Here is a 27,069-nt window from a genome sequence, read left to right as displayed (position 1 = left end):
GTAGGGTTAATCCCTGTGGATTCCTAATGCTGGTACCCTGGGATCATTCGGCTTCTCTCTCTATATAATTCCATGGAGAAGACAAAGGGGCCAATGGGCACTACTTGGCTCTGCAAAGCAGCTTCTCTTTCCCATCTGAATGGCCAAGTGCCATTTGCCTGTGCTGCAACAAAAGGGTAGCATAAGGGACTGGTCTTGCACTTCAGAATTAAAGGGCATATTTCTAGAGTTAGAGGAATCAGGCCTCCTCTTTACCTGGCCCCTCCCCCCACCACACATACCTCACATACCACCAGCCTTGCTGCTGCCCAGAGCCCAAATAACTGCTTGAGGAATGTGGGGCCAGTGGGGACTGGAAAGGTTGGATGAAGGCTGAGGGAAGATATTGACCAGAATCAGGAAGAATTATGGACTATAGAATGGGGATCTGGCCCCATCAAGAGGCCAGCAGGGTGCTGGCAGTCACATCAGAGCTTCGCACACTGGGGAAGGCATGGCGGAGCTTCTCCATGATGTCCTCCAAGCACAGGCTGACATCTTGACTCTTTGACCCCACATCATCTGAGTTGGAAAAGAGAGATTTGTGAAGATAATGTTAAACTCTCTTATATGAGGTCAAGTAGCCAAAGTAGGATGCAGCTAGGTAGTGGGCAGACCCAGAACATTTACATCTTCCTGTTACTATGACTATTATGCAGGATGCACTCAATAGAAGAAACATATGAGTGAATTATCCCTCACTCTAAGATTGAAGGCATGAGGAAAAACCAGTTTTATCCTTAGCAGAACCTCAGGCAGGAAATCTGGGGCAGAACAAAGCCATGGAGAAAGGGGCTGAGAGGGGTTAGGGAACTCACCTACAGCCTCAGTATCTGGAGTTGTTTGTCCCTTCTCTGGGGGGTGACTGCTTTCTGACTGCTGTGGAGATGAAGCTAGAGACAAATCTGCAGAGCCATTGCCTTCTGATTCTGTGGGTGGCTAGTAAGATGTAAAGCATAATTTGAGTTTTGCTTTCCTAACCTTACTTTGACAGACTCCTGAGCTTATAAAAGACCTTAGAAATGCATGATCATCCCTTGTCCCTTTGAATTTTAGAAGCTTTTGGCAGTGCACAGAAACAATGGCTTCCCCTTTTAGGAAACTTCTTAATATATTCAATTACCAATTAACTTGTTCCTTCAGCAACATGTATCAAAGGCTACCAATTCTTATAAGGATGGCAATGCATCTAAAGCTATCTTGCTGTCATTTTGTCTATAATCAAGCTATTTAAAACCCATTTTTTCTGGACATGTAGAGTTGTACAGCTGATATTTGGTTTATGACATAACAGCATATGTTATAAACCTCCAGGAATTCATTTAGAGACTGTCTCTTGAAGGATCTGGAAAAAGGGCAGGGAGTACTATTCCCTGGTAGATATGACAATAATAAGTAACATTTGTGAACAGTGTACCATATTCCTGGCATCATGCTAAATACTGTAAATTCATTATCTCATTTTATGTTGACCACAATTCTATGATGTTGGTGTTATTATTCTCTCTATGATGGAACTTGGGCTTAATGAGGTTAAGTAACTTTCCTTATATCCCATAGTCACTAACTGGCAGAGTCATACTCAAACTTAGGGCTGTCTGACTCCAGAGCCATACTCCCAGAAATGAAAGGAGCAAAAATTAGCAAGAGACTCCTTTATTGTAAATATCATCTTTTGCTAAACATATCCATCCAAACCTGCTTCTTTCTAGCAAATACCATACATGTAAAATCAACTTTTGGGATGACTTTGAAGGTTTTCCATTACTGGGGATTGAACCCAGGGGTGCTCTACCACTGAGCAATATCCACAGCCCTTTTTTTAAAAAAAATGAGACAGGGTCTTACTTAGTTTCTACACTTGATCTTAGCCAAAAGGCCGAGAAGCGATAGTTTCTAAGACTGGCCTTGAACTTGTGATTCTCCTACCCTGGTTGCTGGGACTATCAGTGTGTGCCATTGTACCAGGCAGAAATTCATTGTTTCAGTACCAGATTACAATGGATTGTGAAGAAGTGAGTCCTCAAAAGTCTTCCCTCTGCCCCTTGAGAATTACACACAAAGGTGGTATGGAAGAGGGGTAAAAGTGAATGGGCTAAGGATGTGCCCATACCATTCCCTTCCTTCCCTCATCTTCTCCAATTGCCAGCCCAAGAATTCTCTTCAGGAAGTTACCTGATAGCCACAGCCAAAAAGCTCTTTCTTCCTCCTCTTTGATGCACCTCCAACTCCCCAAACTTTCCCCCTATGCTCAGGTATTGCCTTCATTCTTCTTCTGTCTGTAGTCTCACCTGCAGGAGCAGTTCCCTCAAGCGTTGCAGCTGGGACTCTAGTTGCTTGTTGTGGTCTTCAAGGATCTGCATGCGCGTCTCCAGGCGGCTCTTGTGCTGCCTGAGAATCCTGGCTTCAGCAAGAAGCTCCTCATTGCAGTGGTCCTGTGCTGCCTCAGTGGAGCCCTCAGCTAGGTTGGGTGCCTCAGTCGCCTCCTCATGCTGCCACTTCAAGCGCCTCAGCTCTCCTTGGAGAATCCTGCCAAAGATAAAGCCAAGATCTATGGCTCTAAGAGAGTACTTTCCAGATCCAAGATGTCCCTTCATATACCAGTGAAAGTAATCCCCATGCTCTCCCATCCCACTTTCCCAGTCATATTCTTGTTTGAACTACTTCCTCTCCAGCATGTATGCCATTTACTCTGACATTCTGAGACTTTAGAGCAGAAGGAGCTGACATTTAACATAAGAAATATCTCAGGGCTTTGATGTACTGCTTTGGGGATTAATTCTGACCTTAAAAACAGACAGAAATATGGTCTACAAATAAAAGAGGCATTAGGGCCACTGACTCACCTTCTCTGTTTTTATATTCCAGGAAAAGATATAAACAAGAGCTCTCCCATATTGCCTCTTTTCTCCTTAGCCCTCCTGTGTGGCCCACTTTGAATGGCCATGCTAGGTATCAAGAAAACAGATTCCAAAGATACAGCTTACTTTGGGGGACATTACTTTTTTTTTTTTGCAACAGAACAGAATCATTATCTGCCTAGTATTTCCCAAGGCCTGCCCTCTGATACTCTAATGCAGTATTTCTCAAACTTCCTAGTGAGAAACAAGGGTTTTTTTCCTACTCCATTGTGGAATGATATGTGATCCTAACACACATGACTAGTCCATGTTTCACACCACTTGAAATCCGCCATACAAGTTCAGCAACACTCAAACTAGCCTCAATGAGATGGGTCCACTAATGATGTGTTTGTATGTCATGGCAATGTCCAATTGCTAGAAAAGTTTCTAAAAGCTTACTCTTTATGTATTTGTATTTTCTGGACTGGTGACAAACACTTTGCAGATTGGCTCTTGTCTGCATTCTACACTCTGAGGAGCAGGGTTCCGAAGACTTGCCACTCCAAGTGTGGTCTGTAGACCAGTGGTATGGGTATCCCTTTGGAAGGTGGTTAGAAATATAGAAATTCAGGCCCTACCCAAACCTGTGAATCAGAATTTACATTTTACCAGGCTCCCCAAGTGACTCATGTGCATATTAATGTTTGACAAATGCTACTCTAAGAGTTATTACAGATTCTACTTCTTTCAAAGTGCCTTGGACCTTCCTAAGACTCCTGCTACCATCCCTACTTTATGGAGATTAATGCCATCCCTATAATCTTTACTTTCTCTCTTCAAGCCTTCAAGTGATCCATAGTGTCATCATGCCCTGAAATATTTTCACTAGGTGATAAATAATTCTTTCTACTTCTGGCATGGGAAGTTCTTTGAAAGCAGGGACATGTCATAGTCTTATCTGTATTTTTCTGTATTTTCTATATATGCATCTAGTAGGTACATGGAAAACTTGGGGTTAAATTAAAAGAATTCAAATAATTACTGTAAGTGCTAGTGTTTATTGAACAGATACAGTAAACCAGGCCCTGGGCTAACCCATTATATGCCTGATCTCACTTGGTCTTCATAAATGACCCTAGGAGGTCACTTTCTAGACAAGGAAATGGAGCACCACAGAATATAAGTAACTTCTTCATGATCATACAACTAAAATGTGGAAGTGTCAGGTCTTAAACCCAAGCCATCTGCTTCTGAAACCCACACAAAATTGTGCCATGACCACATACACACCGGTTCTCATCTTCTAAATGGGCTAGGATCTTCTCTAGCTCCCCCTTGCTTTCTGTAGCCATGCTGCATGGAGCCTGCTGTCCGAAGGCTAGCTCCCGGTCTGTGATGGGGCTGGAATGCCTCAGCAGGTACTGGTCCTCATCTCTGCATTGGGTATTAGGAAAGGAAAACAGGTGGCCAGCTTTAAATAGAGAAACAACTCAGGGTAAGAGTTCTAAGCACTCTGTTCAGGTCCCTGGTGATACATGCTGGAATATTCACTGTTATGTCACATAGAGAGGGAAAGGCTAAATACTGAAGCTTTGGAGGGATAGAAGTTTTCAAAGGTGGCAGCAGATATGGTTAGGGGTACTGGGAATGAATATTTTCAGGCTTCTAGGGCTTCTAGGTTCTCCTTAAAGATCCCTAAGATATAATGAGCAAATCATTTCCTTTTCTGTGCTGTTTTCCCTGTACCCCACTTGGCTTCCTCACCTCCCAGAGGGATTTAAGTCTCAGTTAGGACCATATTGGTCTATGTAGCTGACTGCTCCTAGGCTATCTGAGCAGACCAGGAACTTCCCCAGAGATGTAGGACCTCTTCCCTGGACTATAGCAAAAGGGAATGCCTTTGGCTATCCTTTAGTCAAATCCCTGATGCTTCCCAGGATTAGAGTAACACTAGATGGGGCTTTGGTATCTTGAGAACAAGAGAATAGCTCCTTTCTGCAGCTTTAGATGAGGGCATATATTCTTCTTTCCCAAAGTTGGGCATAGAAGAACAGAATTTCACAACAGGAAGGGATTTGGGCAGATGGCTCATTCAGTGGATGGAAGGAAGACTGCTTCTCTTTATAAACACTGTGCCAGGAAGCAGCCTTCCATTTTTAGGGAGTCAAGTACCCTAACCATCACACTCCTGAGGCTATACCCTCCTGGATAGTGTCAGAAGGATCCCAAGGAGAGCTATTTCTGGAAAACAAGCATCTGTGGAAACTCACATGCTGTCATCTGGGGATAGGCTGTCATTAAAGAAGGAGCAATTTTGACTTTCCATTTCAGCAAGTCTGGGAAGAAAGAACAGAGACAGTAGAGAAAACAGGATGTAGGGGCCTGCTTTCATCTCAAGCACTCTAATCCCATAATAGGATCACTGGTATTGGGAGCTGCTCCAACTACCCCTAAGTGTTGGGACTTGCTGGTTGCTGCACATCCCACTGTGTATATCCCCTGGCCCTGATTCAATTCTCATTGTCCCAACTGAAAACCCTTCCCCATTAGACTTCCTACAATCCCCCCACCAAAACCTTGTACCTGCTAGCAAAATGCTCAATGCGAGAGTGTGTGTCAGCGTGTGGCAACATTGGGGAAGAAGCCGGCCTGAAAGAAAGCAACAAAGATTCAGAGGACCAAAGATTGGACAGCTACATCACCTGTTTCCTCAATGCCTCCTCCCATTCTACCCCTTACATTGTGGAGATGGGCAAGAGTGATGGGAACAGGATACAGAATCTGGATTCTAGCCTATATCTCAGGCCCAAGTCTAGGTCAGGCCCAAGCAGAACTGCCCTGTCACTGGTGGAATTCTCCCTAGAATGTTCTTCTAGCCCACCTGGGACTAGCTCCTTCACAGCACAAACACAAGGTCAGTGAGACTGCCCACAGTCCCTGCTCCATCACTGGTACTCACGTCTCATTGCAATCTGCCTCCAGCACTGATTGCACAGGCAGATAACCTCGCTGAGGGTGTTTGCTGAAATAATGTTTTGAGCGGAATTTGTTCTTTAAGGTTGTGGCAAAATCTCTCATGTTCTCGCTGGATGTTGTCTGGTGGGAGACAGGACAGAGAGACTCATTCTAGTGGCTTTTGCTAATCCCCTAGAGCAAAAGTAATTGGAATTCCACTCCTGTTAATACCTACCACACCCTGCTCCTAGCTAAAGTTATAGAAAGATACACGCCAAACTATGAATACTGGTTGTCTCTGAGAATTTATATTGGAGGAGTGGAGGCCAGGTAAATACAGGTATACTTTCATTTTATATTTTAAATGCTTCTATCTGTATAATTCAAATATTTTTACAATGAGCATATTTTGTTAATTTGAAAATATCTTTTCAAATAAATTCTGAGAATGTAGAGAATGATCAAGAGGATTATCAGCTTATCCTCTCCAGCCAGTTTTCTGTATTTGACTTTTTATAATGTTTTCTTCAAAATGATAATAAATAAAAAGTAAAGGGAATGGTCCCTGCTCCCACCTGGTTACACATGTCTCTGTGCAACAGAATTTGAAGAAAAGATGACAGTTTGGAAATATGGATTATAGGGAAATAGGTTGAAATATGGGGAGATGGGATGGGTGAAGGAGCAGTGAGAAGGGAATTTGGGATATACTTGGGGCTCTGGAATATGTGGGGGAGCAGAGTCGTCTCAGGAAGTTACACAGGGAGCTATGGGTCTTGAACAAATCACAGGAGCAGTTATGGCTGGAGTTCAGAAATGCTAACCAATCTGGGCTCAGATGACTGTGAAGGGCACAGTTGCCAGTGAAGATCAAGTGGAATTTATGGCATAAGGTAAAGAACATATCATTTTCCTTCCTGAGGAACTGAGTAATTAATTTGAGCACAAACTCTGGTATTGACTAGAAGAGATAGAATCAATGACAAAGTAGCAAGGAAAGACGTTGTGGTCTACTGTAGAAGCAATGAAGGAAGCTAGCCAGGAAAAACTCAAGTGGGCAGGGTAACATGAGTCATCTGCAACTGTCTTTTTTACTCTATTTCTTTCCTGAGCCTTTTCTCTGCAGTAAAATAATGGGTGTTCTTTAAATGGCTGAGGGTGTCATGGGCCAACTGTGGCTCTAGTGAGGGAAAAGCTCCAATGGAAAAATAGAGGTCTGAATCCCCTAAACTGGTGAATTACTGAGACATTTTGGGGAATGCTCCCCACAGGACAGCAGAACAGAGTGAGTCAACTCTGGGAAAAATGGATCAAAGCCTAGAACCTGAGAGCTGCCTACCCTTCCCACCTAGCCCAGAGCCTCCATACCGGTGTATAATATTCCATGATGGGGTAGTGCAGCTTGTTGCCTTTGCTGGCCCTGCCAGTCAAGAAGCAGGTCTGGCAGATATCCACATTAAATTGTTTCAGACTCCGGTACCTTGGGGAAAGGAGACATTGTAGGAAAGATAATCCAGTGTGCCACAGTGACTTCACCCATTCCCCTGACATCTAAATATACACATGTGTTAGAAGGGGATGGGACATGGAGTCATAACATGCTCAACCTCATAGACATAGCAGTGGCTGAATCCTCAACAGATGGGGAGCCTTATTTTAAAGATTATAACTCTTCATGATATCATAAGCCCATATTACCATGAAGTATGAGAAAGAACATTGTTTTACCACCTTATTTTTTAAAAAGTAGGTGAGGAGGGGAATAGTGGTAAAGATCTCATTGGAGCAAATAGCTTTCTAAACAAGGGTAGCCCCAAAGCATCCAGGATCCCAGGTACCACCACTTACCTTGGAGTAGTTACACATTTAATATAAAGGCAGCTTACTATCCTAGCCTTGGTTAAGCTGGCTATAAGATATTTCCAAAGTTTATTTATAATAATAACTCTATTATTACATAATATAGAATAGCCTTTTAGATCTACTTCTAAAGCCTGGCTAAAACACCCAGATTTACTAGTATAGAAGAATGAAATGCTGAGACTTAAAGGAATCAGCTGAATCAATATCTAGTCCTAGATCTACCATCAACTAGCTGTGTGAACTTGGGCAAGTCACATTCCACTTCTATTTCTTATTTGCTCATCTTATAAAAAGTAGGGTATTTGTCAGGTGTGGTAGCACACACCTATATTCCCAGTGGCTTGGAAGGCTGAGGCAGGAGGGTTGCAACTAAGCAAGGCACTAAGCAACTTAGTGAAACCCTGTCTCAAAAAATAAATAAGGGCTGTGGATGTGGTTCACTGCTTAAGCACCCCTGAGTTCAATCCCTGGTACAAAAGAAAAATATCGGGGTATTTTTAGGGACAGTAGTATGAATTAAAAAGTTGAATATTTTATGAAGAAGGCCAAATTCAAGACAATGGTTACCTTTGTGGAAGAATGAGAGGAGAATGTAATCAGGGAGACTTAAGATGAATTATAATAATGTTTTATTCCTTAAGTTTGATTATGGGCATATACTGTAGTGCGCTAGCGAGAGTTCCTTATTAGCTCACAAGAACTGGCTGTTCAATTTCAAGGGTTTTCTAAGCCATTACCTTATAATGAAATTATAAATGCTCACAATTAAATGATACTGAAAACAAAGGTAATAAATATTCAAATCTCATCACTTCTTAATAAGTTTATTATGATCTATGCTCTTGTGATTATTTACAACTATTGTACTGGTTAAGTATTTTTTATCTGAAATGCATGAGACTAGAAGTGTTTCAGATTTCAATTCTTCTGATTTTGAAATATTTACACATGCTTTTCTGATTAAGCATCCCTACTCTAGAAATCCACAATGTTCTAAAATAGATTTGGGAGCATTTCAGATTTTTGGATTGGGGATATTCATCTTGCATCTGCCTGGTTGAAATACTATAAATGCTATGCATCTCTTCCTGATTCTGCTCAGGAACCTCCTGTAAGTAACCTGACATAGGCCAGAGTGGGGATATTTATACCACAGAATTTAGCAAATATTACAAATCAGGTTTCCTTTTTTTTTTTTACTTTCTGGGGAGCTGATTGTGAAATGTTTGTTGGCACACCATTTGGTACATAGGAATTCTTACAGTATGTGCTATACATTTTTGTAGGTTTTTAATACTTCATATATAAAAAATAAGCCAAAACTAAAATAGTTCATAATTTTCAATTTTTAAAAAGTTAAACATTTTGCAATAGAAAGAATTACAACAATATATAATCATACACAATAGTTTAGCTATAACTATGCAATAATTATATAATGTGTTATCTTGTAATATCTGATTTATATTTCCTATGACATATTTATGATGATTATCATCCCAGCAGGTATTGTTTCTCCTACCTGAACCCTTTGATGGGGCACTGTCTACAGATAGAGCACTTGGTCTGATGCTTTACTTGCTCAGCAATGGTGACCCGATGCAAGACAGCCAGCCACACCATGGACTGGGGCTCCAAGTTGACCCATTCCAGGAACTGGGAAGCTTCAATGACTGGCTTCCCAGTGCTCTGGGGAAATAACAAGTCCAATGGATATGATTGAGGCCCAACATATCTTGTCCTTAAGAGTGGCAGCCCTCCAAGAAACAGGGGAACCAGCAGGGTCTGGGTTGGCCTATTCTTCAGAGGTTTCCACATGTTACCCTGTCTTAATGGAGCTAGCACACTCCCCAACAGTACTGGAACCCTAGACCTAGAATATCCTCTGTTCTGTTGTCCCATCCCAACAAACTCTCTTACATCTGAATATTTCATGTTAAAAGCTAGTTTTTGGTCCTCCTTCAGTTCCTCCCACCCTTTCTTCCATGTTGCTTCCCTCCATCCTGCCCTTCACAGTTCCATACTCACAAAACGGAAGCAACTACGGACACTGGGCTCCACATTGCTGCCCCCAAATGCTGCCACTTCACCCAGCTGACGGGGCACCTGAATGGCCTCATGAAGCAGGACACCGAGGTGGCGCTGGTCACACTGGCTGCCTGAATTGGCCACTTGGCTGAAGAGGTCTGCTGGGCCCACCATGAAGAATAGCCAACCCCAATGCAGGAATGGCCAGAGAATGATATAAGGAGAAAAATCAGAAAATGAAGACAGGGAGAGAATATATTGATGAAGCTAATGATTTTTGAAACCATAATACATAGAGATTTATCCCTTAGCTTCTAGAAGCCTAGGAGTTCTAAAAAGAGCATTCTCTGAGTTCAGAGAGCAAAAGAAAGACAGACACAAATGGAAATCATCAGGAAGAGAGGTAGAAAGAAAAGAGACAAAGAAGGACAGAAAGCAAGCTGTGTGTAAGAGTAGTGCCAGACACAATGACGCCATTGAGAAAACAGATTCCTTAAGAAGCAGTATGAGAGCTCAGGCTCAGGGGCATTTACACATGCATCACAGTTGGGCTTCCATACCCTATCCTATTCATGTAGTTTAATACTGCAGTAATATCTCAATAGTCCACACAAATGGAAGGAAGCAATGGCATGGATAAATCAAAAAGAGGTGCTAATTCAAAACATCCCATCATCTAAAAATGACCTCTACGTGCTGTGCAATAAACTAGAGTACTTATATTTGAGTATGGACTGTATTGGCACTTCTAGAACCTCCTCCATCTCAGGCCAATCTTAGCAAACCTCTTCCAGAGGTTATTGTCTGTCTGCTTCATACCTCGCCAAAGGTCTAGAAAATACACAAAAGCAGAAGGCAAAAGGCCTGGGTTTGAGTTCTGGATCCATTGCTCACTAGCTTCAGAATCTTGGAAAAGTCATAAACCTCTCTATGCTACAGTTTCATTACTTGAAAATTGAGGACAAATAATTACTGTACATCATCTCATCTCAGAGGAATGTTGGATAAAATAAATAATAGAGCCATAAACATACTTGGAAAAGTCCCCTTCCCTTTGGAAAGTACATGCTTTCTATGTACGTCTATCTCCTTCTCCAGACTGTAAACCCCTTGAAGCAAGGACCATATTTAATTTGACCTAGCATTCACCCCATTTAGCAGAGAGCTCTATACACATTAGGATTTAACAGCTGCCGCTGTGCTGCAGAAAAGTTCAAAATGCTGAATTACAAGTTTGAGGATGGAGGGGAAAACAAAGATACCATAAACCATAAAGTTTAAAAACTACAGAAGTACATACTGTTCATCTCCTAGAGAATGTTGATTATTGCAACCTGTCTATGTAATGACATGAGATATATCTAGGAGAATGTGTGACACACCTTCAGCTTCAGACTAGAACTAAAAGTCAGGGCCCTAGAAACCCCATGATATCAACATGGATTCTAACTAAGTACTTACATCAGATCAGAAGAAACTAAACCACTCAGAATGACACTGGGAATAATAACAAGCCTTAGGGTTAATTTTGCCTTTGGGTGCCATGCATACTTGGCAATCCTGGACCAAGAACCATCACAAAGTAGGTCAAGCAGCCCTCTGCTGAGTCACAAGACCTACCTTCTGTTTATCTTAGACCTTTACTCCTCCCTGAAACACCTCTCCCTCCACCCAAGACCACTCCAGACTTTGGAGTTGTACTCACACTGAAGCTTTTCTTTCACTTCTGTGCCACACAGGCATGCAATGCCAGTCTTAAAGGACAATGCCCGCATCTTTCCACTGCGACCACTAGGTTTAAAAGAAGAGACTAAGAACATGAATATATGTGAAGTGTTAACATCTGGGCAGTCATTGTCCTCACTGAGTTGACTCCAGCAGAGCTCTGACCAAACATGCCCCAAACTGAGGTGGGTCCAAGTCCACCATGGGAGCAACCCCTTCCCACCATATCCACTGAAGATGTCCCACTGAATTTATCCTGGAAGTTGACAGGACTGAAATTGCTTACCTATCAAAAACATTGAGGAGCCAGTTGAGGCTCATGTCTACACATAGTGGCACATTGACCAGGATGCCTCTTTCCTCCTCTAGCCGTTCATATAAGGCAGTCAGGCAGTGAATGACCTCTACCACATCCATCACATGATCACTGGCCTGTAGATCATGCTCATTGAAGATCTCCAGGGCTGTAGTTAGAGTTACCAGATCCACTGGAAAAGAGAGGAGAAAGGGAAACTATATAGCCAAAAGTAGGACACCAAGTATTGAACTAGGAGATAAAGTCACTGGCATCCCCACATTTGACTCAATCTCCAGACTGTGTGCTTATATCATGTGCAAGGATAATATAAGCTTCTCCTTTACTAAAGACCCTTATCCCAAGAAGGGGGAGCAGCAAAAGATCCCCTAAATTAATCAAACATATTTATATACTCATATTTTCTTTGACACCAGTTTCAAGAAGATGATGAGGCATGAATAAATTCATCTCCTATGTTGTATTGGTGCCTAAGAGATCATATTTTGTTTTAAGTTTCTCTGTCTTTACATAGGTTTCAACTGTAAGTAGGTCTATACATGAACCTTGTTCTGAAAACCTAGATAATATTGAGGAAGGCTTGGGTATGGCTGGGTAAACATGACACACATCAAAAAAAGAAAAAGAAAAAAAAAAGAAAGAAAAAAAACATGACACACATCAGGAGTACATTTTAATGACTTCCAAGGCTGAATGAGCCTACCCAGATGTGCCTAGGCCAGGAAACTTAAAAGAACAGTTATTGCTATATCCAATAACCCCAAGATAGCAAACCATGATCTGGATACTTCTGGACAGGAACTAATTGCTTGATTATCCTTGTTGGGCAGGGGGAAAGGGACAAAGAATTGGACAGCTATAGGGTTAATTTGGAAACAAGTCTAGGGCTCGGAATGAGTATAAGAACCCTAGAAAGAGCATGTGTCTACAGACAAAATATGCAAGCCTTTGGAGAGTTCCCACCAAACTAATCAACAACAATCCTGGCCAAGATAGGATGAAGGTAGGAAATAGCAGACAGATGAGGAACAGGACAATGAAGGTCAAAGCCTTAGGGAAATGTGACAGGAGACATACGGCGCAGGGCCTTCTGGACTCTGCGGAGCTTCATGGCAGTGCGATAAGCTGAGAACTTAATGTTGTTCAGATCAGCTGCAAAAAATGGAAAGAGACTCACTCAGATCAGGAGAATGCAAATTAAAACCCCAACAAGATACCATGTTATTCCCACCAGGTTGGGAAAAAATAGAAGTCTGACAACAGCAAGTGTCAACGAAAATATGTATGAATGAAAACTGCTAGTAAAAGTGTGAATTTATATAATCATCTTGAAAAACAACTCAGGCATTGCCTAGAAAAATGGAATGCTCATGTATCCTACGACATAACCAGGTATATATCCCACAGCAGTATTTATAAACATTTTTTGACCAAGATTCATAGTAAGAAATTCATTTTACATCATGACCTAATATGCAAACACTCTTTTGTGCATGTTTAAATGACTTAAACATGTCAGAAAACAACACCTAACATATTCATTAAATATATATGTTTTTGTATATCAATCATACTTCAATAAAGTGTTTTTTAAAAAGAATAGAAGGGAACCTCAGTCAAAAAGCAGGTGGAACAGAAGTGAGTGCTTTGTTCTTTCTCCAAAAGCATTCCTTTCTTTCCCCTCTGCACCTTCCTCAACTGGAAGCTGTACATTTCTGACCAGCTATTCTATCATTACATTAGGGAATTATGCCCATAGATGTGAGGTCTAATCTGACTTTTTAATAATGTAAAAACAAAATTACTATCAAATACAACACTTACTAAGGATTTGTTACATATTGACATTTCTTAGTCTATTTCAGTTTTAAATGCTTGTTACAACACACCAAAATGGTGTTATAATCTATAGACTGAAAATCATGCCTTAGAGAAATGCTTGCACACAAGTACGAGAAGACATATATAAGAAATCCTCAGCAGCATTGTTCTTCTTAGCTCCAAAGTAGAAACCCACATGTTCATCAACAGTAGAATGGATAAAGAAACTACTATATACAATGGAACACACTAGAGCAGTGAAAATGAATGAACGGTATTCACCTCATCAACATGGATAAGATTTGCAACATATTGATGAGTCTCTCTTCCTAGTCAAAGATACGGCACAAAAAAGTCACACTCATTGCAGCTTGGTCAGTGTCTTTCAAAGCAGATTAGACCTCACATCTACGGTCATAATTCCCTAATGTAATGATAGAATAGTTGGTCAGAAATGTACAGCCTCCAGTTGAGGAAGGTGCAGAGGGGAAAGAAAGGAATGCTTTTGGAGAAAGAAAAAAGCACTCACTTCTGTTCCACTTGCTTATTGACTGAGGTTCCCTTCTATTTTTTTAAAAAAAAAACTTTATTCAAGTATGATTGATATACAAAAAACATATATATTTAATGAATATGAAACATCATGAGTTTGGAGATAAGTATAAACTGTGAAATCATCACCACCGTCTATGTCTCAAACCCATCTATCACCTCCAGAAGTTTCCTCCTGCCTCCTTACTTATTATTATTATTAGTAGTGGTCATTGTTGTTGTCATAGTAGTAGTAGTAGTATGTGTGGGATAAGAACATAATATCTACCCTCTTAGCAAAAATTTTAAGTATGAAAACAGTATTATTAATTATAGGTACTATGCTGTAGAGCTCTAGGACTTATTCATCTTATATAATTAAAACTTTGCAGCCTTTGACCAATATCTCATTTCTTCCTCCACCAGGCCCTGAAACCTATCATTCTACTCTCTCATTCTATGAGTTTAGATTCCTTACATAAGTGAAATCATGTGATATTTGTCTTTCTGTGCCTAGCTTATTTCACAAATGGCAGGATTTCTTTCTAAGGCTCAACAGTATTCCATTGTGTGTAGATATAATATTTTCTCCATCCATTCATCCATTGATGTACATTGCAGGACAAAGGGAGCTGTATAGATCCCCACCCTATACAAGTACCCCACATTCTTACCTAATGTTTGGTATAACTCAGTCATCTTGGGATGGTCCCAGCATGTGGTCTGAGCCTGGTGGCTATAAACAAAAGCATTAATAGTGCCATCATCCACCCCCCCCCCACACACACACAACACACACAGTGATATACTCAGTGATAGGTTGGATGTAAAAAGCTGCAATAGAATCCTGAAGGTCCCAAAGCACAAGGGTTCACCTTTACTCGGGTAGAATCTTGAGTTCTTGAGATGAGTAGGAGGAAAAACTGGAGTAGATGGAGGAATCCCCACAAACAAGGAATGACGGGGATAGGTAGGACAACCAAGGAAGTGGGTGGGCAGTTGACCGACCAGTTCTGATTCTGATGATCACTCACTTGATGTAGTAGGGAACTTTATTGGGTGAAATTGCTCTTTCCCAGGGAACCTGGACAGAGGCTGGTAAAGGAAAAGAGAAAGAAAGCTGGCTACTGGCCACTAATGGTCTTCAGGCCTCCCAGTCTCCTGGCCATTTCCCTGCTCTATCCTCCCCCAAAAGGCAGTCAAGCCCCAAAGGAGATGTCTCAATTTCACTGCCAGTTCTTAATAACCCATGAGGGTGGGCAAACACTTCTAAAGAATACATTGCTCTCCCTGATATTGGGAAAGGGGAAAAAGTTGTCATTGATGCCCTAATACATCAGAAATGTGGCTAGGACACAAACAGGAATACATGATGTTGCCTATCCTGACATTCTTCTCCCTGAACAGACTGCCATTTCTACTCATTTAGCTGCAGGCAGCTGGATTGATCCTGTGGATATGAAGTGGATCCTACTTTCCTCATGGGATTTAAAGCCCTTCCACAAGAGGCCAAGTTTCTTATCCTATGGGACAGAGGGAAACAGTACTGCCCATTTCTCTCCTTCTTCCCCCTACCCTACCCACCTCTTATGAGGAACTCTGGAAACTCATGCCTCTATCATCCCTGTGTCTTTATCTACCAGATCTCCTAGGAGAGACTCAGCAAGTCTGACTGACCTATTCATGACAGTTTCCCTGAGTACAAGAATCCTCTGTGGGTGTAGATGCATGTCACTGATTATAACAGTAACAAACCTGATCATGGTTAATGATTATGGTTCTCCTACTATGTGCCAGGTTAGATGTGCTCATACTTTGTATGCATATCTAATCTTCCTTTCTGTATATCCACTGCTACCCACCTGGTCTGGGATAGATTACTGCAATGTGCTTCCTCACAGTTTTCCTTGATCCCATTCTTGCCTCCCAACAATCTAATCTTAACACTATATTCCAACATAAGTCCGATCACATCATCACTCATCTCAAACCCTGCCAGTATACCTCCATTCTATTTGGAATAATCCTAAGTTCTTATTTTCACCTACAAGGCCCTCTGTGCTCTGGCCTCCCCACTCTTCTTCCTTTTGCTCTATTCCACATGGGCCTCCTTGCTGTTCCTCTGTACACCTCTGCTTTAAGAATCTCAAATTTCTGCCTAGTATCTTTCCTCAGCTACCCCATGGTTCATTCTTTTGGTTCCTTTAGGCATCTTTTCGATTGTTACCCTCTCAGTGAGGCTTCTGTAATATCTTTTCCCTTAAGTACTCCCTAACCATGCATTCCTAGCTTTATTTTTTTTCCATAGCACTTGTTATGAATTGACCTTATACATATTTTACTTACTGGTTTGTAATATGCCTTTCTTCACTAGAATGTAAACTGTCCTCCAGTATCTAAAAAATTATCTGGTCCACAATAACATTGTTTAACAATAAAATCATTTTATTCCCATAGCCTGATGAGCTAGATAATATTTTCCTCTTTTTACAGATAGGAAATTTGAGGTTCAGAAAGATTTTTCAAACTTATACAGCTACTAAATTGAGGAACAATGACTCCGACCTAGGTCTCTCTGGTTGGAGAACCTGTTCTTTTAACTATCACTCTGCTTTATCCCTATTGCTTCATGGATGCCAAGTTATCCTAGGCTTCATGAGGCCCCCATAGAAAAATGTAGGTTCTCTTGGAAGGTGGTTGAGGTTCTGCTAAGTGAAGTTCAATTTGGCTCACATACAAGAGAGGAAGTGCTGTGACCCAGGTCCAAAGTCCCGATGGGCATCCTGGAGCTGCTTAAGCCTCTCACCAACTGACACCTATGGAAAGAACAGGTAGAAAAGCAATGGATCTATTCTAGTTATTTAGTTTGGGATCCCCAGGTTCCAACAGATATCTTTTTCTTTTTTTGGTACCGGCGATTGAACTCAGGGGCACTCAACCACTGTGCCACATCCTTAGCCCTATTTTGTCTTTTATTTAGAGACAGGGTCTCACTGAGTTGCTTAGCACTTCACTTTTACTGAGGCTGGCTTTGAACTCATGATCCTCCTGCCTCAGCCTCCAGAGCCACTGGGATTACAGGCATGTACCACCGTGCCTGGCCCAACAAAAATCTTCATGAACTCCTTTATAGGCTGGCTTTTCTCTGGTTCCAGCCCCTCCAATCATCACCCAACTCCTAGCCTTCCCACATTCTCCAAAGCAGAGAAGAACCACCCTAACTCCAGGTCACAGTCATTCTTGTCCCTGTCTACCCTGAGTGCTCAAATCTAAACAGGTCCCTCTCATTTCTTCAGTTCAATCATTCCCTGTAGCTCAGAGGTAAGAAGCCTATTCCCAGATCACACATTTTCTAGTACTCTTTTTCCATGTAGGTTTCATTTCAATACACTTTCATTTCCTTTGTGCCTGAAGAAGTTTTCCCCAAGCCTAATTACACTAAGGTGCTTCTGCACAGCTCCTTCCAAATTATACTGAGGTGCTTCTGCACAGCTCATTCCAGGCTGTTTTTCTACCTGTAGCTGTTTCCACCGGATGTTGATCTGTTCCAGGGCCCGGGAATTGTCCATTGACAAGTGCACATCAGAAATGGCAAGTTGGTGTGCCAGATCATTCACCAACTTCACTCCATCTTTCATGGGGGAAAATTCTTCTTTGAATAGCTGGAAAACCAGGACCAAAGTAACACAGCAGAGAGTGGGAAAGAACTCATTAGTCATTGACCTCAACTCTTTCCTCTTTACCCAGGTTTTCTTTCAAAAACACAACTTAGGAGCTTTCCTATTAGGGCAACAAGAATAAGTGTGTGTTGCCACTGTTCTCATACTCATCTTCTATTCATCATAGAAAATCAGAGAAAAACAGTAGAAATATAGAGGGAACTACAGCCAAGCCAGTCCCAAATCTAGCACATAAACCAGAAGAGGTTCATTTGTGTTCCAAGACAATGATGGAGTCTCAGCAGGAGGAACATTATCGGGAATCAGGAAAGCATCAGGCCTCAGATGTGACTATAATCAGGGGAGAGGTCCTGCATACCTTAATAGCCTGGATGTGCTCTGGTAGTGAATCAATGAAGAGATCTCCAATAGGTTCCCAAGTGCCTCGGACTCCCTCAGCTTGTGTCAGAGTAGTGCTTAATTCCTCCATTGCCCCTTGGATCTCCAACAGCTGCTCTAGAGTGCGCTCAATATGACGGTGCTGGTCCACACAGCGGGCTGTCAGTTTCTCCCATAGTTCACTGGCTACTGTCGCCTGCTTCCATACAAAGCGGCTAAGATTCTGGATCCGTTGTCTGGGGGAGGTATCTGCAAGTGTAGACAGGAAGCCAGATCAGGCTAAATAGGCCAGAGCAGCCCAAGAAAAGACAGACATCCTTTTGTATAATGTGTGTGTACAGGTGCATGCTTGTGTACATGTTTGCATATATATTCATACTCACACAAATACATATTTTACATGGTTGAGTTCCTTTTGCACATTCAAGTTTCTTTTTCAAATTAAACTTTATTTTGAGATTATTATACATTCTCAGGTAGTTGTAAGAAATAGTACAAAGATCTCACGCCCCCTTTGCCCAAATGGTAACATCTTATATAACTATAGTACAATATTACAACCAGAATTTTGACATTGATACAATCTACCAATTTTGTTCAGAATTCCCACTTTAGTTCTATACAATTTTACCACATGTTGGTTCATGTATCTACTACCACTTTGGTTTCTCCTGCTTACTATATCATCAAGTTTTCTTCATATTTTAAAAAATGGGCAAGGTGGGGCTGGGGTTGTAACTCAGTGGTTTAGCGTTTGACTTGCACGTGTAAGGCACTGGGTTTGATCCTTAGCACCACATAAAAATAAATAAATAAATAAATAAATAAATAAAGAAAGATATTGTGTCCATCTACAACTAAAAAAATATTTTTAAAATGGGCAAGGTAAGTAGTAAAATATGTCAGTCCTATCCATATGACCCTGGGATGGTTTTTGTATTAGTGACTGCTATCCACTTATATCTAAAGGAGGAAGGCATTTTATAAAATTCCAGCACGGATAATGTTGGTATAAAGTGCCCAGGTTTTCTTCCTAGGCTCATAGTTTGTAGATCTCTTCTTCCTCCTTTAGACTTCTCTTTGGAAGAAGATTCAGAGCCCTAAAACCCCAGGCTAATTCAAATCGTCTTGCTTTCTTTTGCTCATGTCTTATCTGTGACCCATTGGGCAACAAATTAAGTACTAGCCCTCCTACTGTGAGGCTAGAAATAAACAGAAAGGGAATGGAACTGACAAAGGGCTCAATTAGTGAAGGCTCCTCTCCAAGATATTTACAGCCTATCTCAGAGGGTTGAGGATTCTTTTTGGAGAAGAGGGCTTGCTGGGCCATCATCCCTTGGCGATTAGACCTAGTCACCATGGATCCTACCCTGCTTCCTTGTAAACCACTGAGAGTATCCCTCTCCATCAAAAGAGGGGCTGGAAGCCATCAAGGTTGTTCTCAAAGAGCTACACTCAATTTTTCTCTCAAAGGTCATTGCCTAATTTTTAAGATTTTAAAAAGGTTTTTAGTTGCTGGTTGATTAGAGTATTGCTACATGTCCCTCTAATGTTGGAGTAAAGTAGTATGTTTGTTGACTTGTTTTTATGCTGGAGATTGAACCCACTGGCACTTTACCATCACTGAGCTATACCCCAGCCCTTTTTACTTTTTAATTTTGAGATAAGGTCTTGCTAAGTTGCCAAGGATAGCCTTGAATTTGCAATGCTCCTGCCTCAGCCTGCAGAGTTGCTAGAAAACAGTACGTTTTGAAAGGACCTACTGCTACTTTTACTCACTGTTAGTTTGATTGATTTGAATGTTTTAAAATATTTTCATGTCTCATTAAAAGGCTTCATGTGATATTCCAGAGAGCCACATACAGCTTTGGCCCATATGCTGGTGATCCCTGTTCCAGGTCCTGTCCTCTTTCAGCTTTTTCTTACAATATGAATCCTGCTTCTTTCCAACTCATGGGAGAAAACTAGCCTCCCTTCTATGAGAAAATGAGTTTGGGGAAAGCAGAAAGGTGTTTGTTTAGTGGTATATAGTTCAAAAAGAAGGGGACAGAACAGAAGACCACTTACCTTTGCTCTCAGAATGAGGCTCCTCTAATTCTTCAAATGGGTGCTGGGACAGGAAGGCCTGAGCTGACTCCAGCACGGAGTAAATATAGGGGCCCCGAGATTTGACTTCTTCCATAAAGGCCTGTGAAGTTTAGCAATGTGGTCAACAGGAAAGGAAAGTCTTTCAATCACTTTAAATTACATTCTACAATTAATAATCTTTCTTCTTATCAGTACAACTTGATTTCTTGGCATTACCAAATGTCTTTGAGTAGGCAGAAGAATAATTCTAACGCATGAAGGTCTATTTAGTATGAGATGAGTCTGGCTGTGTCACAGGATAAAAAGAAATGTGGGGATCTTGTTTTACTGGAAGACTGAGAAAGTCCCTTTTAAGAGAGAGACTAACAGGAATAAAAACAGGATGGGCAGAAATTATATTCATTTTGTAATTTTTGTGAAACACAGAGTACATATATCAGAAGTGCATAGATTGATAAATTTCCATAGAGTGATTCCATCTGTGCAACTAGTACTGAGATCAGGAAATAGAACTCCACCAGCATCCCAAAGGACACCCTGGTGGCCCCTTCTAGTCACTATCTCATCCTTTCCCCTAAAAGGTAACCATGATCCTGATTAATCACCAATTAGTTTTTTGCTTACTTTCAAATATAAGTGGAATAATACAATATGTTTTATTTTTATATTTGGTTGCTTTTCACTTAAGATACTGTTTGTAAATTTCATCTATGTTATACCATGTAGTTATAGCTTATTTTCCTGTTATATTATATTCCATTCTGTTTCATTTTTTTAAAGAGAGAGGGAGAGAGGGAGAGAGGGAGAGAGGGAGAGAGGGAGAGAGGGAGAGAGGGAGAGAGGAGAGAGAGAGAGAGAGAGAGAGAGAGAGAGAGAGAGAATTTTTAAATATTTATTTTTTAGTTATTGGCGGACAAAACATCTTTGTTTTGTATGTGGTGCTGAGGATCGAACCCGGGCTGCACGCATGCCAGGCGAGCGCACTAACGCTTGAGCCACATCCCCAACCCATTCTGTTTCATTTTTAAGAGATATTGTTATTTTCTGATTATATTAGAGGCAATATATGTCACAAAAATATTTAAAATTTTAGAAAATTATAATCAATAAAATTAAAATGAATTCCAATTCCATCACCTAGAGTTAACCATTGATAATATTTTATATAGTTCCTTCCAATGTCGAGATATATATACATATATATATGCATACATATCTATATACATTTTCATACAATTGAGATTCATCCGAATGTGGTTTTGTATCCTATGCATTTTCACCTGATATCATATTATGTTCATTTCTCCATGATCCTGTTAAAAATAAAGGCAGGATTCTAAATAGGACAGAAAAACTTAGTCTGTGAAATACTATGCACAGACTAGTAGGTCTGCATACAGCCTCCTGTTGATTTGGGTGTCTAAGCAGAGCTGGGTGCCTGTCTATCAGTGTATTATGGAAGGGACTCCTCCCATGATGAGAGGCTATACAATATGGCCTCCAGGATTCTAACTTACCGCATGTGTCTCCTTCTCCTGTTGCACCAGGGCCACATCCCCTTGTAGGGGCAGCTGAGCTGATAACTCCTCATCCTTTTGGCTGAGCCAGTCAATAATTTCTTGTAGAGGGAGCTGAAGCTTTCCACTGTGGTCTGTGAAGGCCTCTAGGCGAGCACTGCACACAATGGGTAAGACCAGTGTTGTTCAATCTTCTTTTTAAGTAACAAAACATATTTTTCTCAAACAAACACTTATGTGGAATTTTAATATATAAAACATATTTAAGAGTAGCTGCTCTAGCTGGAGTGAAAGGACGCCCAAATCCCTCCTTCCTACCCATCCACAGAAGCTCCTGAGGCCCCTCCAAATGGATCACAATACCAAAACCAATGGGTCACACCACAGGTGGTCAGATAACCCAAATTCAAATAGCTTAAATGTCATTTTTTTGAATGTCAGTTACTTCAGTTGAATGCTCATCATCAGGCTGGGAAGGGAAGAAAACTGAGCAGGGACATTAGGGATGACAGCTGTTCCCTTCTCCCCCTGGAAAAATCTAAATCACATAAAACTGTTCATCCATAGAGGCTGTTCTAAGCCTGCCTTCTAAGCACGAGAGGATGTGGGAAATGGAAAGGGCAAGGTAGATGATTGATCAGGGCCACACATATGTGCAAGGATGCATACAAATATAATCAGCCTGAGGGACCCAAAGGATGATAAGGAGTATTGGCTTAAGGTATAAGATATGGAAGAACAAATGTGTACCATATGATCATCTCTACCTCCCCTTACCCAGCAAATGAAACATGAGCTGAGGTCCCAGTGGTAGGAAGTTAGAGGCTAGTCATGGTTGAGTATAGCCACTGAGCCCATTTCCCTTAGTTGGCAATAACAACTATCTTCATGCATTGCTTCCCTAACCTGGGCTAAGCCCTTTACCTAAATCATTGATTCAACTAATTCTCACAACAACCTTATGGGATAGGCATCACTATTGCCCAGGGAGGTTAAGTAGTTTTCCCAAAGTCACACAGTTAAGAGTCACTGGTAGTGCTATGATTTGAACCCAGGTTATCTGACTCCAGGGCTGGCATTCTTTCAACTTCTCCACATTGCCTCACCCTCACCAGAGCCCACCAGAAGCCAGGAGTTTGGGCTTTGATGATGGGGTGGAGAGGAAAAATGTCAGGCACACATAGAGAGGTAGGGGGAAGAGAATAACATCTAAAAATTGTCTTCAGGCTCTTACTGGGTTTCCCTTAGCTGGGCTGAAAACTAATGGGTAGGAATAGAGGGCATTAAAAAATGGGAAACAAACATGAGACCCACAGAGATAGAGGACAGCTATGAGAGGAAGTGGAGGAAGGGGGAATAATTTTCTTCATTTACGTATCAGCGTGTTTAAGTTTAGAAAACATTTCACATTCTATTTGAATTCTCATGACAACACTGAGGTAGTAAGGATAGGTATTATTCCTTCACTGATTTTCCCCCTTAAAACAAAACAAAACAAAACAAGTAGAAGCTAACATTCTGAGAACTCAAACAACTTATCCAAGGTGACACAACTACTTAAAATTGAGGCTCAAATTTAAATGTCCTAAAGAATTTAGGGTTCTTTCCCCAGTGCCAGAGAAGGAGGGGGAGAAATTATCTTCAGGCTCTTGCTGAGTTTCTCTTATCTTGGCTAAAAACTAATGGGTAGGAATAGAGGGCATTAAAAAAGTGGATAGTAAAGCTGAGAAAAGGAGGGGACACAGGCTTGAGAGGAGAATGACAAAGTACAACAGCTAAAGAAGCCCAATGCTGTCACAGCCAATTCTTTATGGGTACCTGTTTCTAGGGGCCAGGCCTTACCGGAGGTTGTGAGACTTCTTTTTTATTTCATTCCAACACAGATTCATGGCTGATGGTTCCAGGGGGTCAACGGCACCAATAGACCCGTTCAACAGCTTTGGACTTAGGCAGGGAACCCTGGCACCATCCTGAGAAGGTGCAGGGGAGGTGACAGCAGCTCTAACCTGGACAGAAACACAGACATCCTTTGATCCCTGGAGTGTGCCATGCCTTCATCTATGTCTAGCCAAGGGTGGAACAAGAGTAAACAACAAGAGAGAAGAGCTGGTCCCAGGGTTCAGAAATCCTATTTTCTATGGGTGTGTTCAGAGGGTGAGATACAAAAAGAGTCTGTGACCCCTATTCATTGCAAGGCTTTCTCTTGTTACAGGTCAGTCCATAGAAATGCTGACTACTATTATTACTACTCTTATTGTAAGTTCTGCTAGGACCACTGTCCAGATGGGATTCTGAAAGAACTTTTGCATTAAGTAAGAAGCTGGTTGGAATTGCCCAAATGCTGACAACCATAGCATTCAAATTGAGCCATAGGCTCATATTTCAGGGTCCCACAGTTTAACTAATCTTCTAGAAAATAAAGCTGAGAGGCTGGCCCATAAAGATTCAGAGAGGGGGCACTGGGGATATAGCTCAGTTGGTAGAGTGTTTGCCTTGCATGCACAAGGCCTTGGGTTCAATCCCTAGCACCACAAAAAAAAAAAAAAAGATTCAGAGAGGGAGCAGAACAACTAGAGCTGTCAGTAGTATATATTCTACTTCCCAAATGGACTTAGGCCTTTATGTGGTCTCTTCACTTTCCCACCTGTACATCCCACCAGTCAGGAAGGTTGGAAATCATCCTAAAGAGATGGTTAAGAAGATGAGCATGAACTAAGAGAGGACTTAAGCAGCAATCTGAATCCTGATCTCCAAAGGACTTTGACCCAAAGTCAGCAGCCAAGAGGACAAGCCATGGAACTTACCAAGCTCTTGCCTTGGGAACTTTGGCTCATAGTCCATTACTTGCTCTGCCATGTACTAGTAGGATCCTATTAGGTTATTGTGGGGGTTGGGGGAAGGGTAGTTATGCTATATAGCCTTTAAGAAAGTAGCTACCCATAGCACAGTCCCAAGCCTGCCCAGCCAAGGATCAGGATAGGGCAAGGGAAAGGGAATTAGAATAGGAAATCTCAACTTGAGCTGCTCTTCCCCAGCCAGAGACCCTCAGGCCTGCCTGTCTATTTTGCTGCTTTCCTGTGGAAAGAAACTGGCTCCGCTAGTGGCTGAGACTCCTGTAATCTCCCTTGCCTTTAAACCATACTTTGTCCTCACACAAGATTCTCCAGGCAATCTAGGAAATCAATCATCTCTTTAAAACCACAGCTCTCAACCACACTATGAAAGCTAAGTGAGGGAGCTGCCAAGCTCTGGGGACCACGCTCAGAACTCAGCCACCCTGTGGTTCCTGACCTGACCCTACCTGTGCTGCCTGGGGAGTCCATGGCCAGATCAGGCAGCTCCATGATTATCTCTCAGCAGGAATCCAGATCCAGTGTCTAGTGAGCCACAGGCAGGCAGAGTCCTGATGAGCTCTGAGCAATCCTACTCAGGGAGGCAGGAAGAACTGAGCCAGGCCAGGAGGCGGGGGCTGTTACCCTGTTTGTTTATTGACCCCCCAGGAATCTGGAGGGGGCGGCTATGTCAGGGCCTGGCTGTTGAATCAGAGCTTTGTTCCTGCAGAATTCCGGCTTGCTCCCAACTGGGCCCGCCACACCAGGGCCAGGATGGCCCTCCCAGGCTGGCAAGGATGGCAGGAGTGGGACTGGGCATTCCATGGTGCTTAGGAGGGGCATACAGAGAGTAGCTTCTGTTGATTTATTTTCCCTTTCCATGGAAGACACAAAGGGCTCACTCCACCTCCAGGTTCATGCCATCCTCTGAGGGAAAGGATCAGACCTCTTTGGTGACAAACCTCTGGTAAGTAATTTCCCCAAGGCCTGGCAGGATGATAAGTTTGGGAGACAAGCCTTCTCCTCAACTCAGTAACTAACTAAGCTTCCTCAGAGGCAGTAAGGAATATATGAGGCACACCTGTAGACAGATCCATGGGATGGTAGCAACAGGAAGCAGGGACAGCCTTTTAATTTAATTCTCATTGAATGAGTGCAGGGGCCAAAAGATTCATTGGAGCCCACTGTGAAAATATGGGAGTGCCCTTCCCTGACTTTGAGAGAGAGAGGATTGAAGGAAGAGTCATAACATTGAAATTTCTCACTGTACTCTGAAGACAGAGGAACATGGATGGTCTCTGGGATTCCCTTTGGAGCTGTTCAGGAAAGGGAAGGGCAACAGAATCTAGCAGCTCCATGCAGGGTGCCAGTGTCAAAGAGGTTCCTGTAAAGCCCATGTTACCCTTGGTGGAGCCCAGGGAAGCCCTTTCCCATAAGTCACTGACCAAGGAGTGGAGCCCCTCCTGGAAGTGGCTGCTCTTTTCCATATCTAGCAGACTTGCCTGGGAAAAGGTTAACATTCCTGAGCTGGGTTCCCACCCCTCAGCACTTAGGGAAAACACTTCATTTTTACCAAAAAGAGTTCTGTTCTCATCCTCATTTATCTCCCACAGAGTCTTCTGGGCTTTCCACAGTTCCACATTGTTTCCATGCTGAGGCCCACCTACAGGAATAGTTGGAACAGCTGTCTGACCCTTTCTAGGGGTTTTGGGTGGAGCCAACTGTGGTGGCTAGGGGATGATAGGCCAAGAGTGGGGAGTGGCTCTAACTCTTAGATGCAGCTTCTCTTGTTCTGGCATAACTGGGCTCAAGTCAGTCTCACAGAGACCTCTGGAGTGAATATACCCCAGAGTTAGAAATAGTCCTTTGTGACCTAGCCATAACCAAGTTGTCCTGGCTGTCCTGGAGGAAGCACCCACGATAATCTGGGTTCCATCCATGTTAGCTTTTAATTCCCTCCAGCCGTCTTGGTTTCCTAACCCCCACCCAGCTCCCACACTATTCTCCAGTACCCTGTTCTCCCCTCTCCCCCAGTTCTCTTTATACTCTCAAGTCCCACCTAACAGAGCCAGGCACAAAATAGGCAAATCATGAAAAGTAACTGTTTTCTATTTCCTTATCAATTGCTTCTACTTCTGGCTTTTGTGGCCAAGATGTCCACTTCTCACACCCCCCGCTCCCCAAAGGGCTTTCTACACATCCCTTGAAACCTTGAGACAAAGGCTGTGTGGGAAGAGAAACTAAACCATGGCAGAAAAGAGTAGTTGGGATATACCATTCACACTCACAAAATAAAGTTCTCAGGCCCCTCTGCCTAGGTGGTGAAGCCTGGAATGGGTGAACATTGAGCAAATCAGCCTTTTAGAAGGGCCCAGGCATCTCAATTTTGCAACCCCATGAAAGCCTCACTCCAGGAAAGGGGTAGGTAACTGGCAGACTCATAAAATGACCCTG

The 27,069-nt window shown here is 42.2% G+C and overlaps 1 protein-coding gene and 1 pseudogene across 1 annotated transcript; both read right to left on the bottom strand.

Annotated features, from left to right (window-relative positions):
- On the bottom strand, positions 1–25,202 carry Drp2 (dystrophin related protein 2). Its single transcript, XM_026410486.2, has 22 exons — positions 25,086–25,202; positions 23,627–23,790; positions 21,785–21,941; positions 20,247–20,367; positions 18,160–18,428; positions 17,637–17,783; positions 16,859–16,937; positions 15,156–15,216; positions 14,796–14,857; positions 12,847–12,921; positions 11,740–11,941; positions 11,434–11,519; positions 9,729–9,886; positions 9,223–9,389; positions 7,206–7,317; positions 5,842–5,978; positions 5,466–5,531; positions 5,153–5,218; positions 4,173–4,316; positions 2,331–2,568; positions 858–978; positions 1–561 (listed from the first exon to the last, which is right to left on the bottom strand). The coding sequence occupies exons 2-22, from the start codon at positions 23,671–23,673 to the stop codon at positions 437–439; spliced, it is 2,640 nt and encodes an 879-aa protein (XP_026266271.1). The 5' UTR covers positions 23,674–23,790; positions 25,086–25,202; the 3' UTR covers positions 1–436.
- On the bottom strand, positions 1,792–1,930 carry LOC113197973 (U2 spliceosomal RNA; annotated as a pseudogene).
- Positions 25,203–27,069: the final 1,867 nt, after the last annotated feature.

Source organism: Urocitellus parryii, chromosome X (genome assembly GCF_045843805.1).
Source record: "Urocitellus parryii isolate mUroPar1 chromosome X, mUroPar1.hap1, whole genome shotgun sequence".
NCBI lineage: Eukaryota > Metazoa > Chordata > Mammalia > Rodentia > Sciuridae > Urocitellus > Urocitellus parryii.
The sequence above is the reverse complement of the archived record's forward strand: the minus strand, read 5'-3'. Positions and strand labels throughout refer to the sequence as shown.